This window comes from Macaca mulatta, chromosome 8 (assembly GCF_049350105.2).
Source record: "Macaca mulatta isolate MMU2019108-1 chromosome 8, T2T-MMU8v2.0, whole genome shotgun sequence".
NCBI classification, from domain to species: domain Eukaryota; kingdom Metazoa; phylum Chordata; class Mammalia; order Primates; family Cercopithecidae; genus Macaca; species Macaca mulatta.
The window spans coordinates 81,286,515-81,299,033 of NC_133413.1; the positions used below are offsets into that span (position 1 = coordinate 81,286,515).

At 37.7% G+C, this 12,519-nt stretch overlaps 1 protein-coding gene across 1 annotated transcript in view; it reads right to left on the reverse strand.

Annotated features, from left to right (window-relative positions):
- LACTB2 (lactamase beta 2) overlaps positions 1-12,519 on the reverse strand; it is a 30,476-nt gene that overhangs the window by 1,007 nt on the left and 16,950 nt on the right. The window contains exons 4-6 of the mRNA XM_015145553.2: positions 5,398-5,576; positions 2,328-2,476; positions 280-361 (exon numbers count right to left, since the gene is read on the reverse strand). Coding sequence (XP_015001039.1) covers positions 280-361; positions 2,328-2,476; positions 5,398-5,576 — 410 coding nt within the window. The remainder of the gene's footprint in view (positions 1-279; positions 362-2,327; positions 2,477-5,397; positions 5,577-12,519) is intronic.

Below are 12,519 nucleotides of genomic sequence, written 5' to 3' on the forward strand. Positions count from 1 at the left end.
GAATAGAAGTTATCTTCCTACTACGTGTCTTTGATTGCCATTCTGGTGAGTAAGGATTGGAATTCCAACTGAGATTCTAATTCACATGGGAGCCTTTGGTTCCAACTTGTGGTCAACTGGCCCTGTGCTACTGACCTTCCTAGCGCCTGTCTCTCTCCAATTTAAAGTGATATTCATGGGAGAACTCTGATGGGTATTATTTTTCCTCGAAGGAAACTAAGGCATCTGTAAAAATATTTTAAATGCTGGTAACAGAAGAAAATTTGGAAGCATACTCACATATTTTTCCTTCTTTTTCTAGTTTTTTCAAATGAAGCAAGAGATTACGTTTAGCCATTTCATGTAAATTCTCAGGAGTATTCTAAAAGAAAAATGAAGGTGAAAAAAATTCCTTCTTTTTAAAAAAAGAACAGTTAATTTTTTTGAAAGCTTTGAAGAAAAGCAAAATGTAACAAAAGTTTATCTTAAACACATTTTTAACTTAACATTTTTCACAATTTCACTTTGTATACATCTTGTTTTATATTCTATCTATACTCCTATAGATAGAATAGGTTGTAAGTGCCATAAAGACAGTAGCAGTATCTGTTCTTTTTTTTTGAGACAGAGTTTCACTCTTGTTGCCCAGGCTGGAGTACAATGGCGCGATCTCAGCTCACTGCAACCTCCGCCTCCCAGGTTCAAACTATTCTCGTGCCTCAGCCTCCCGAGTAGCTAGGATTACAGGCGTGTGCCAGCATGCCTGGCTAATTTTTGTATTTTTAGTAGAGATAGGGTTTCACCACATTGGCCAGGCTTGTCTCGAACTCCTGACCTCGGGTGATCCACCCGCCTTGGCCTCCTAAAGTGCTGGGATCACAGGCGTGAGCCACCATGCCTGGCCCAGCAGCAGTATCTGTTTTGTTCATTACTGAATATTCAGTGTTTAGCATAATAATACATAGCAGAAACACATTAATATTTTATGAATGAATAAATGTAAAAATTATTCTTAGAATGTTTTCATGATGCTACAGACAGTTGGCCCTATAATTTATTTATTAGGTTACACGGTAATATCTTTGTATAGTTTAATTTAAATTTAATTTTTAGAAAAAAGTTTTTGGGGTGGGCGCAGTGACTCACACCTGTAATCCCAGCACTTTAGGAGGCCGAGGCAGGCGGATCACCTGAGGCCGGGAGTTCAAGACCAGCCTGACCAACACCGAGAAACCCTGTCTCTACTAAAAATACAAAATTAGCCAGGTGTGATGGCACATGCCTGTAATCCCAGCTACTCGGGAGGCTGAGGCAGGAGAATTGCTTCAACCCGGGAGGCGGAGGTTGCAGTGAGCTGAGATGGCACCGTTGCACTCCAGCCTGGGCAACAAGAGAGAAACTCTGTCTCAAAAAAAAAAGTTTTTGAGATACAGTCTTGCACTGTCACCAAGGTTGGTGTGCAACGGTATGATGTCGGCTCACTGCAGCCTTTACTTCCCAGGCTCATGTGATCCTCCCATCTCAGCCATCCGAGCAGCTGGGATCACAGGCATGTGCCACCACGCCCGGCTCATTTAAAAAATTTTTTGTAGAGTTGAGGTCTCACTATGTTGCCCAAGCTTGTCATGAACTCCTGGGCTGAAGCAACCCTTCCACTTAGCCTCCCAAAACGCTGGGATTACAGGGGTGAGCCACTATGCCTGGCCACAAAAGCTTACATTTTTAACCTCTAAGCTATGCTACCTAGACAGCAGACATCTAATAAACATTTGCTGAAAAACTGAATTATACTGAATGCTATATAGTGCTGTCAATACAGTGATATTCTCAGAGGCCACTGAGGTGTAAGGCTCTTTCCCTACATACTACTTTACTCATGTTCTTTGATTTTTTTTTTCCTTTTTCTCCATTGTTTGGCATTGCTACTACTTCTCACTGCTTTGCTACTACTTCTCACTGTTACCATCCCAATATTTGTGTCTAGCAGGTCACCCCGCCTTTCTTGGTGCAGGCTAGCACACGAGATAATCAAGATGGCTAGAATAATCCAAAAATTATTACAAAATGTAATCATCAGGCTCTTGGTAGTTCCTCCTAAATAGGCAGTTTCTCCTACAATAATCAAGTATATAAAGTTCAATGATGGCTCAAAATGGCTATCTTTGTTCTCTAAGGCCAGTTTTTGTTTAATTTTAGCGCTGTAGAAAGTTTAGGCTGCTGGTCTCACATCTAGAAAAGTGGCATAACTTCTGATCTGGGATATGATAAGTTTACCATTTCTATAGTCTACTAAATAGATAATTCTGATAAATCTGTGACTACATACAAATAAGAAAACTGAAAATTACCTTGTAAATAATTTTTACAAGCTCCATTACTGTAAATGATTTCTCAAAGTTCTCACGAAATAATGTAAGAATTTGCTGCTCTCGGATATTTCTGTGAGAAATGTATTCTTGAATTTTAGCTTCAGCATTATGAATTACTGGGCCATGTCCTGAATTAAAATAATTATGAGTTACTTCAGCCAGATAAAAAAATACTAAGTACAACAGAAGCTAACTCACTCTATGAACTATTTGGAAAGCTATACAGGTGAAAGAGATTTAAAAATTATGTACAATGCCCCCCAATTAGAAAATTATAGCAAATACAATCTATAGAAAATATTGTGTACATTAAAAATAGGAATAAAAATTTAACAATAAAATATAGCAATAAAAATAGCAACTACAATAATAACAATAGGTAATGTTTATGGAGTGCTCACTATGTGCTAGGCACTGCCCTAAATGATTAACATACATTATTCTTACAAGAATCCCATGAAGTAGGTACAATTATTATACCTTTCTTATGGCAGAAACTGAGGCATACGGAGGGTAAATAATCTGTCCACAGTTACATAGCTAAGAAGGGGTAGAGTTAGGATTCTGACGGGATCTCTTAACCACTCTGTGCTCTTGACCATTAGGCTAAGCTTATAAAATACTGCAAAAGGAGAATGTAAAAAGCAGTTTCATGTACATGACCAAGCTCTATTAAAAATTCACAAGACCCACAGTAGAACTTTAAGAATCCTATGTATACGCTTATGTGTGTCAGAAATTTTGACAACCCAGATTAAGTTATACTATAATTTACCTCCCTTTTAAGACAGTACATATTAATATTATATATTATACAAGTCTGGAAGAATGATGTTCTTGAATATTTGAGAACAAAATATTCAGAAGCAGGCTAACCTGTTATGGGATCTGGTTAGACACAGACCTATCATTTATTTGCTGTGTGGCTAATAAATGAGGAATTATCTGAATCTCTCCAAGCTGTTTCTTCTGATGTGTGGTGAGGAAACCACTACCTACTTTACAGGGTTTTGGTGAGGATGACAACTGTAAAGGCCCTTGCACAAAACCTGATGGCTAGAAGGCTTTAATATTATGGTAGCTATGGCTACAGAGCATAATTTACATATAAACAACTGCTGTGCTAGTAAGCCACTTCACTGGATTCATTAAAGCACTCTAGAATCTTTACTAGGCAGCCTCTCATTAGCTTAGCCTGAATGTGAATTCACCGAACGTCTGCCCTCTTCTCTTTAAAAATAGCTGTCTTTAGCAAAAACAAAGCAAAACAAACAAATCCCCCAAAGCTATCAGCCTGCAATCCTTTAACGTCATCATATTAATCTAAATGCCTAGCTCTACTGTATGTTTTTTATTTCCCCAGCAGTAGGAACTCATCACAGAGTATAAATGTGTTGAAGATACTGGATGGATGGATCTTTCAATGGGTTAGGAGCAAGTTAGAAGAACTTAGAAAATTAAGTGGCCTAGTCCCTTTTTCCTTTTGGGCCTTTTTGTTGGGTCCTTTCTTAGCTTTTTTTTTTTTTTTTTGAGAAGGAGTCTCACTCTATTGCGTGATCTCTGCTCACTGCAATCTCCGCCTCCCATGTTCAAGTGATTTTCCTCCCTCAGCCTCTTGAGAAGCTGGGATTACAGGTGCCCGCCACAATGCCTGGCTAATTTTTGTATTTTTAGTAGGGATGGGGTTTCACCATGTTGGCCTGGCTGGTCTTGAACTCCTGACCTCAGGTGATCTGCCTGCCTTGGCCTCCCAAAGTGCTGGGATTACAGGCATGAGCCACTGCGCCTGGCCATTTCTTAGCTCTAAGATGAAGGAGAGATTGATATTGTAGAACAGTCCAGTGAGATCTGAGATACTAATATGTTTCTCTTTCTGGAGAATGGAAATAAGGATTACCATTTTATAGTTGATATAGAAGCTATTGGTATTTCAATATTGTAAATTAAAAAAACTAAAGCTCAGAGGTCAAACATTACCCAAAGTTACACAGCTAAAATGTGGTACAAATACAAATCAAGTTAACAAAAATGACAGTGGCTTATGGAATGAAAATATTATCCCATTTCAATGTAAGCTTATTTCTTTGCACAGTTCTATTAATAACTGTATATTGAAAAATAACCCTCATATCTTTATCAAAAGTTACTAATATGGCTCTCGGCCTTCTCTTTAACTGCACAGCTAGAGAGGACGTAGGGGTGTATTTTTTTCCTTTTTTTTTTTTTTTTGAGACAGAGTCTCACTGTGTTGCCCAGGCTGGAGTGCAATGGCGGATCTTGGCTCATTGCAACCTCCACCTCCCAGGTTTAAGCAATTATCCTGCCTTAGCCTCCTGAGTAGCTGGTATTATAGGTGCCTGCCACTATGCCCGGGTAATTTTTTTATTATTAGTAGAGACAGGGTTTCAACATGTTGGCCAGGCTGGTCTCGAACTCCTGAACTCGGGTGATCTGCCCACCTAGGCTTCCCAAAGAGGGGTATATTTTAAAGAAGTAGTTTATATGTTTTTTTTTTTTTTTTTCCCGAGACAGAGTCTTGCTTTTGTCACCCAGGCTGGCACACAGTGGTGCGATCTCAGCTGACTGCAACTTCCATCTCCCACGTTCAAGCGATTCTCCTGTCTCGGCCTCCCAAGTAGCTGGGATTACAGGCGTGTGCCACCACGCTCAGCTAATTTTTGTATTTTCAGTGGAGACGGGGTTTCACCATGTTGGCCAGGCTGGTCTCGAACTCCTGACCTCATGATCTGCCCGCCTTGGCCTCCCAAGTGCTGGGATTACAGGTGTGAGCCACCGAGCCTGGCCTTATATGTTATCTCTTCAAGGCCAAATACATACAGAGACAAGCCAAAATGAACCTTCCTCATCATCTGACACAACTGGTTTGCTAGGTTTGAAAAACTATCCACTTTGGCATGCCTGTAAACCCAGCACTTTGGGAGGTTGAGGTGGGAAGACTGCTTGAGGTCAGGAGTTTGAGAACAGCCTGGAAAACACAGCAAGACCTTGTCTCTATTTAAAAATACAAAAAAATTAAAAAATTACCCACCTGGATATATAATATCAGCTTTAATTTTCAATAACTCTTTTAAAGAGTTCATATAATCATAGAGGTCTTCAAATATCGTTGTTCCTTCCCCTAGGATGCAGTCTCCAGAAAAGATAGCGTTTTCTTCCTCTAAGAGTAGAGCCATATGATCATCAGTGTGGCCAGGTGTATATAGAACTCTGGTTGAAAGAAGAAATAAGGAATAATAACAATTATGAACTCAGGCTTAGAAGAAATTCTGAGAAGTAAATTATTCTCTATCCTTATCTTTAGACACAAATAAACAGATGAGTTAAAAAGCATCTTTTTTTTTCTTGTACCCACTGAAAATTATCATTAGAAAATGCTCTCCTTCAACTAAACAAAGATTCTCACTCTGAAGTAAAATTTAATACTTTTCCCACCCTTTTTTTTCTTCTTTTTTTTTTTTGAGACAGGGTCTCACTCTGTTACCCAGGCTGCAGTTCAGGGGCACAATCACAGGTCACTGCAGGCTCAATCTTCCAGGCTCAAGTGATCCTCCCACCTCAGCCTCCTGAGTAGCTGGAACCACAGGTGCGGGCCATCAAGCCTGGCTAATTTATTTTTATTTTTTGTAGAGACAGGAGCTCACAAAATTGACAGGCTGGTCTTGAACTCTTAGACTCAAGCAATCCTACCACCTCGGCCTCCCAAAGTGCTGGAATTATAGGCATGAGCCACCTCGTCTGGCCTCCTACCTTTTTTCTTATTTTATAAGTAATAAGCACTGATTATAACAAATTTGGAAAAGAGAAAAGGAAAGTATTTAAAAGAAATGAACATCAACAACCATTTCTATTCCTCAGAGGGAGTGCTTTTATTATTATAGAATATATATTTATTTTCTATGCATATTTATATTTTAAAAACAAAACTGTGATATTGTTTTAATACCTGATTTTTTGTATTTTCCTACATCACTATATGTTTACATCATTTTCTACACACACACACACACACACACACACACACACACACACACACACACACATATATATATGTTTGTTTATTTTTGAGATAGGTCAAGGTCCTGCTATGTTTTCCAAGCTGTTCTCACCCAGGCTGAAGTATGGTGGCGTGATCCTGGCTCACTGCAGCCCTGACCTCCTGGGCTCAAGCAATTCTCCCACTTCAGCCTCCTGAGTCGTTGGGAGCACAGGTATGTGCCACCATGCTTGGCTAATTTATTTTTATTTTTTGTAAAGACAAGGTCTGTCTATGTTGCCTAGGCTGGCATCAGTATATACTTTTCAAAGACAAGTATTTAAGTGCTTAGCACAGTAGGTGGCACAAAGTTGCATGCTTAATAAATGGTAAAAAATTTATTTAAATTTTTTTTAAAATAAAAAATTTATTTTAAAGCTTAAACTTTCTTAACAGGCAGCAGGTGGTCAGAAAAAGACTCTTTAATCTATTTTTTTGCCAATTAAAAATTTTAAGAACAGAGTTTTTATTTTTTTATAAATTTTACCCTACATAAGAAATTTATATGCTTTTGTTTCCTTTTTCCTTTCCTCCAATTTTCAGTTTTTGTTGACAAAACTGATTATAATACTTTTAAAGTATGACAGGTATTTTATTTCAAAATTTCTTATTTACATTTATATTGTTTTGTAACTATGCCAACAAGAAACCAGATAAACAAAAACTGAGTTCAAATAATCTGTTCTGCGAAGCACCCCCTGATTTCTCAGCAATATACAGACTTAATTCTCTGTACTGGTCACCGTTGCCTCTACATTATTATTCTACTTTGAATTATATACTATTCTGTAGGCTTCAGATTGTTTTGTTTACTATTCTACCTCACAAGATTATGAGTTCCAGAAGGGCAGGACTCTCATCTCATTTTCATTTTTATATACCCAGTACTTGGCACTCAGTAGTAGCTAATTTTAGTAATAGATTGCTTTCCATGTGCCAGGCACTGTCTTCAGGGATTTACACATATTACACATTTAATCCTTACACTACTTTGGGTTAGGCATTATTAACCTCTCTATTTTACATTTTACATAAATAAATCACAGCAAATAGTAATAAATGTCTAAAGGAATATAGTTTAAATTATATTTTATTTAGTTTAAGAGGATAATTACCTGTCTATTCTAGTCAGTATTGAGTTATTATGTGCTTGGAATATATATCTATTTCTCTATCTGTATATATAATTTTTTGTTTTTATTTTTTTGAGACAGAGTCTCACTCTGTCACCCAGACTGGAGGGCAGTGGTGCAATCTTGGCTCACTGCAACCTCTGCCTCTCAGGTTCAAGCAATTCTTCTGCCTCAGCCTCCCAAGTAGCTGGGACTACAGGTGCTCACCACCATGCCTGGCTAATTTTTGTATTTTCAGTAGAGATGGGGTTTCACCATGTTGGCCAGGGTGGTCTCAAACACCTCACTGACCTCAAGTGATCTGCCCGCCTTGGCCTCCCAAAGTGCTGGGATTACAGGCATGAGCCACTGTACCCAGCCATGCTTGGAATATACTTAATAAATCTTCACAATAACAGAATATTTTGTGGGAACAGGGTAAATGTGATGACATATAGATGAGTGATAAGTGACTTATCAGACAGGAGAAAATGGAAGCCTAAATAAGCAGCGGGGAAAGCTGAGAACCAATCAGATTTGCACTGCAGAATTCCTCAAAGTCTAAGGATTTGGGAAATCTGGAAGTGGAGGGTGAAGTGGAAGGAAGGTGGCTGAAATAAGAAGTCTATTGAAAGTCTTTTTAACAAACATTCAGATCCTCAGAGTCTTTTCCCACTTTGAGTTGAGAAGTGCCCCAATCTCACTAAGGGAAACGCTGGAGGTTTAATCTTTGAAGAGGGTAAAACAAGGCACAGATGGAGGAAGAGACAATATACTAAAAAAAAAGGAAGATTACAAGAATATATGTAGATTCCTATGCCTTCTTTCCACACTCAGCTTCTATAATTCTGGCAGCCAGGCCTTTACCCTACATGAAGATTAGAAGAGTCTTTTTCTAAGTTATTTTACCAACTCAGGAAGAAAGACTCTACGATACCAATGATGGAAGGTTCCCAACTGAAGAGCTCATCCAGATTATCCTACAGTGAGGCTTAAAGCCTACAGAAGACTCCCCCTCACATTCTCAGAGCTCCCAAATAGCTCTGTAGTTTCCATCAGAACACAATTAGTAAACATCAGAAGATAATCAGGATTACTAGTCATCTAAGGAAAGTCATGTTGAAGACAGTGAATAAAAACGAACAAGCAAACAAAGCAGTTATGAAGAAAATTTCCAAAAGAACCAAACCCCATAGAATATAATATCCTCAGCAAAAAGAGAAGAAATTGCAACTATGAAACAAGAATAGGGTAGTATAAAAGGAACATTTCGGAAACAAAAAGGGTTCCTGAAAATTACAAATCTGAGAACAGAAATAAAAACATGTAGTAAGGTTAGGTGATAAAGTTAACAAAAATCTCCCAGAAAGTATAGTAAAAAGGCAAAAAGATGAAAAATGAGAGAGAAAAAAATAAAGTTAGAGTAGTACAGGAGTTCTAACAAAATAATAGGAATTTTAGTAAATGAAACAGCACACAAGAGATGACAGAAAATATGCACCTCAAGAAAAGTTTTGGAACTGAAGGACATGTTTCCAGACTGAAAAGGCCTATCACGGACTGACAAATACTCTGCTTTGACTAAAACTATAGTCAACTCCTCTGAGTTTTTTCTGATGATGGGACTCAGAACACACCACCGCCAAAATATGGCACCTTTGCATGCTGAGTATTTTAAGATGAAGGAATCACTGTGAAATTTCAGGATACAGTGGACAAGAAGGAAAAAAGCAAAAGCCAGGGACCAAAAAAGTTAGCAACAGAAGGGCTTTAGCTTTCTCTATGGCAATATTGAAACCAGAAGGAAATGAAACCTTGCAGACAATACTGAGAAGGAAAATGACTTTCAACTTAGAATCTATACTCATAAATACCTTAAATCAAGTTAGATGAAAAAAGACTACTTTTAGACATCTAAGGTCTCAAAAATTCACCATTTCTCAGGAAGCCATTGGAGGTGGGTTCCTCTAAAACAGAGGGGGTTTTAAGAAAGTTATGGGCACTGGAGAGAGGCAAAGTTCCAGAAGCCCCAGGTGAGAGTGCAGAGAATTCTGAGATGACACCAGCACCAGGCCTGGAGGAAAACAAGCCGAGACAGGAGCAAGTTATTAGCTGGGAGGCTTAAAGGGAAGGTTCTTTCAGAAGATGAAATTGAGAGAATCCATGATACATTTAAACACCCTAAGGGAAGATTTATATACTCAGAGTTAAATTAGTGATAAATACACAGAAAACTATCCAAAATAACAAAGCAAAAACAATGACTAATTGCAGGAAAGCAGGAAAAGTAAGCATAGTTTACTACACAGTTCAGCTGTAAAGTGTCTACAGTCGTAACAACATCAACACCGAATGCTGATCTAACCAGCATTATGACAGGTTAGAGGACAGGAATGGTGTTCAAAAGTGGGAGAAGAGGAAAACCCAATTCTAATTTTTTCATAGTGGAAAGTTAATAAATATCTCAAATTGAAAAATAAGATGTAGCAAAGAATCAAATAGTCCTCTAAGATTTGTAACTGTTACTCCCCCACTGTATAATTTCTTTCTCCCTAGATGCAACTACTTTCACCTCTTAGCTAATCATTTATGTCATTTTTCTGTATGTTCCTATACAACAAAACCATACCATTAAAGGTAATTATGTGTGTCTCTCTTCCTTGAGACCTTGATGAGCCTAGTCATGATATGTAAATGTTTTCAAGTTTGGATTTTAGATTCTAGAAGCCACACTAATAAGTAAACCTTTTGAAACATGTTTTTTAAAAAATTGTATTATTATTTTTAAGAGATGAGGTCTCACTCTGTCACCTAGTCTAGAGTGCAGTGGAGTGAGCATGGCTCACTGCAGCCTTGAACTCCTGGCATCAAGGGATCCTCTGGGATTACAGGTGTGAGCCACCATGTAAACCTGTCTTTTTACAAAACGATCTGATTATAGTTTAATTTAGAATACAAAACTCGTTTAGGCCAACCTTATATTAAAAAATAATCTATAAAAAGTAGTATACAGAAAAAAGTATAAAGCTATTTGTGTTAAGCTTAACTCACAGGACCACATTATTAATTAAAGCTCTAGTAAAAAGATGTGTGACTGTCATTAGAGCTAAAGGTTCAGTATTTTCACAGGATAATTCTACCAAACATTTAGAGGTCAGATAATTTCACTACTATGTACTTAAACTCTCCTGAAGCATAGAAAAAGGCCAGGTAGGGTAGCTCACACCTGTAATCCCAGCACTTTGGGAGGCTGAGGCCTGAGGTCAGGAGTTTGAGATCAACCTAGCCAACATGGCAAAACCCCGCCTCTACTAAAAATACAAAAAGTAGCTGGGCGTGGTGGCAGATGCCTGTAATCCCAGCTACTCACGAGGCTGAGGTAGGAGAATTGCTTGAACCCAGGAGGTGGAGGTTGCAGTGAGCCAACATCGCACCACTGCACTCCAGCCTGGGTGACAAAGTGAGACTCCATCTCGAAAAAAAAAGAAACAGATAAAGCCCCAAACTGACAAAGGTACAAAAAGAAAAATACTACCCAATTTTATTAATATTCTAAAAATAATAACCAAAATATTAACAAAGAGAATCCAAAAGCACATTTAAAGATCATGACCAAATAAGGTTTATTAAAAAATGCAAGAATGCTCCAATATTATAAGACTTCTGAAAATCATAGTAAAGATATGGAGGAAACTAATAAGTTCATCTCCATAGACAGTGAAAAGACATTTGATAAAATTCAACTCTTAAATAAAAGTATTTAAGAGAACTGAAATGACTATAACTTAGGGAAGTTTCTCCTTTGCCATAAATATAAAAATCAACCAAATCCTTAATATTAAATACTGACACTGTAAAGTCTTTAAAAAATCGAATAATATAATAGATATAAGGTATAAGATATTAGATACTAATGGGAGCAATTATTTTTGAAAGGCCAGTGTCTGACATTAAGAACTATTATGCTTTTATAGTTTCCAAGGGTATATTTCATATATTGCAAACAATTACTATATTATAGTTGATCCAATGGCAAGGTATTAAAGAGCTGTTAGAAATCATCTCTTTTGTCTGGTTAAACCTGTTGCAAGCTGTTAATAGAAGTATCCAATGTTATATGAAAATAATTCCAAGGGGTGTATTTCCAGCCAACTATATAAATATGTGTCTGTGTGTGGGGATGTGTCATATCTTGTGGACAATCTTATGAACACATAGAATGCATTAACAAACAGAACCCCAATCTTTCTCTTTTTAATCTACAAAAACTCACTTGGAGAACCACTCTTCATCTGAAAACTGTCTTGCTTGCAATGCCTCCTTCATTATCAGCCCTCCCTGACCCCCTAACACACCAGAACTTAATTGTTTTCTGTGCTATAAACAGAACACAAGCACCAGGGTTTCTTAAATTGGGGAATCAGTAATCTCAATTCTCCAGTCACCTGGGTGGCTGCTGTAATTTGCATAAACCTGTTAAAATTCACTTCACACAGGCAGGAGGAGAAAAGGAAATGACATCAGAGGTGCTTTGCTAAAGGTCCCAGGAACTGCAGCTGTGGCCTTCCTATTTAGCAGGTAGAAAATTTATCTAGTTTTGTTACTTCTGTGATAGAGTGGACTTTGTAAGGATGACTCTCTTAGAGAATTCGGGACAGTAATCAAAAACTGTCAGATTGACTTTTCTTCAAGAAATTTAACTTAGCTTGCTAGTTTACATCCAGAATCAAATTCTTACGAAAAACCTTTCTAGTTTTCTGCTTTTTACTGCAAGAGTTCTTGGTGGATATTATCTCTGTCCCTACTACATTTTATTTTATTTTTTCAAAGTTGGCAAGTAGGCAAGATCAACTGGCCAATGAATACATGAGGACTGAGGCAGATTTTAACCTTCTACTTATGCAACTTTCGCTGAACAAAACTCTTAAGTGCTGTTATTTATGTAGAGTTGAACTCTGTCTAATGTCTTTTCACCAGCTAGCTTAACAGAGGTTTTGCTTAAAAT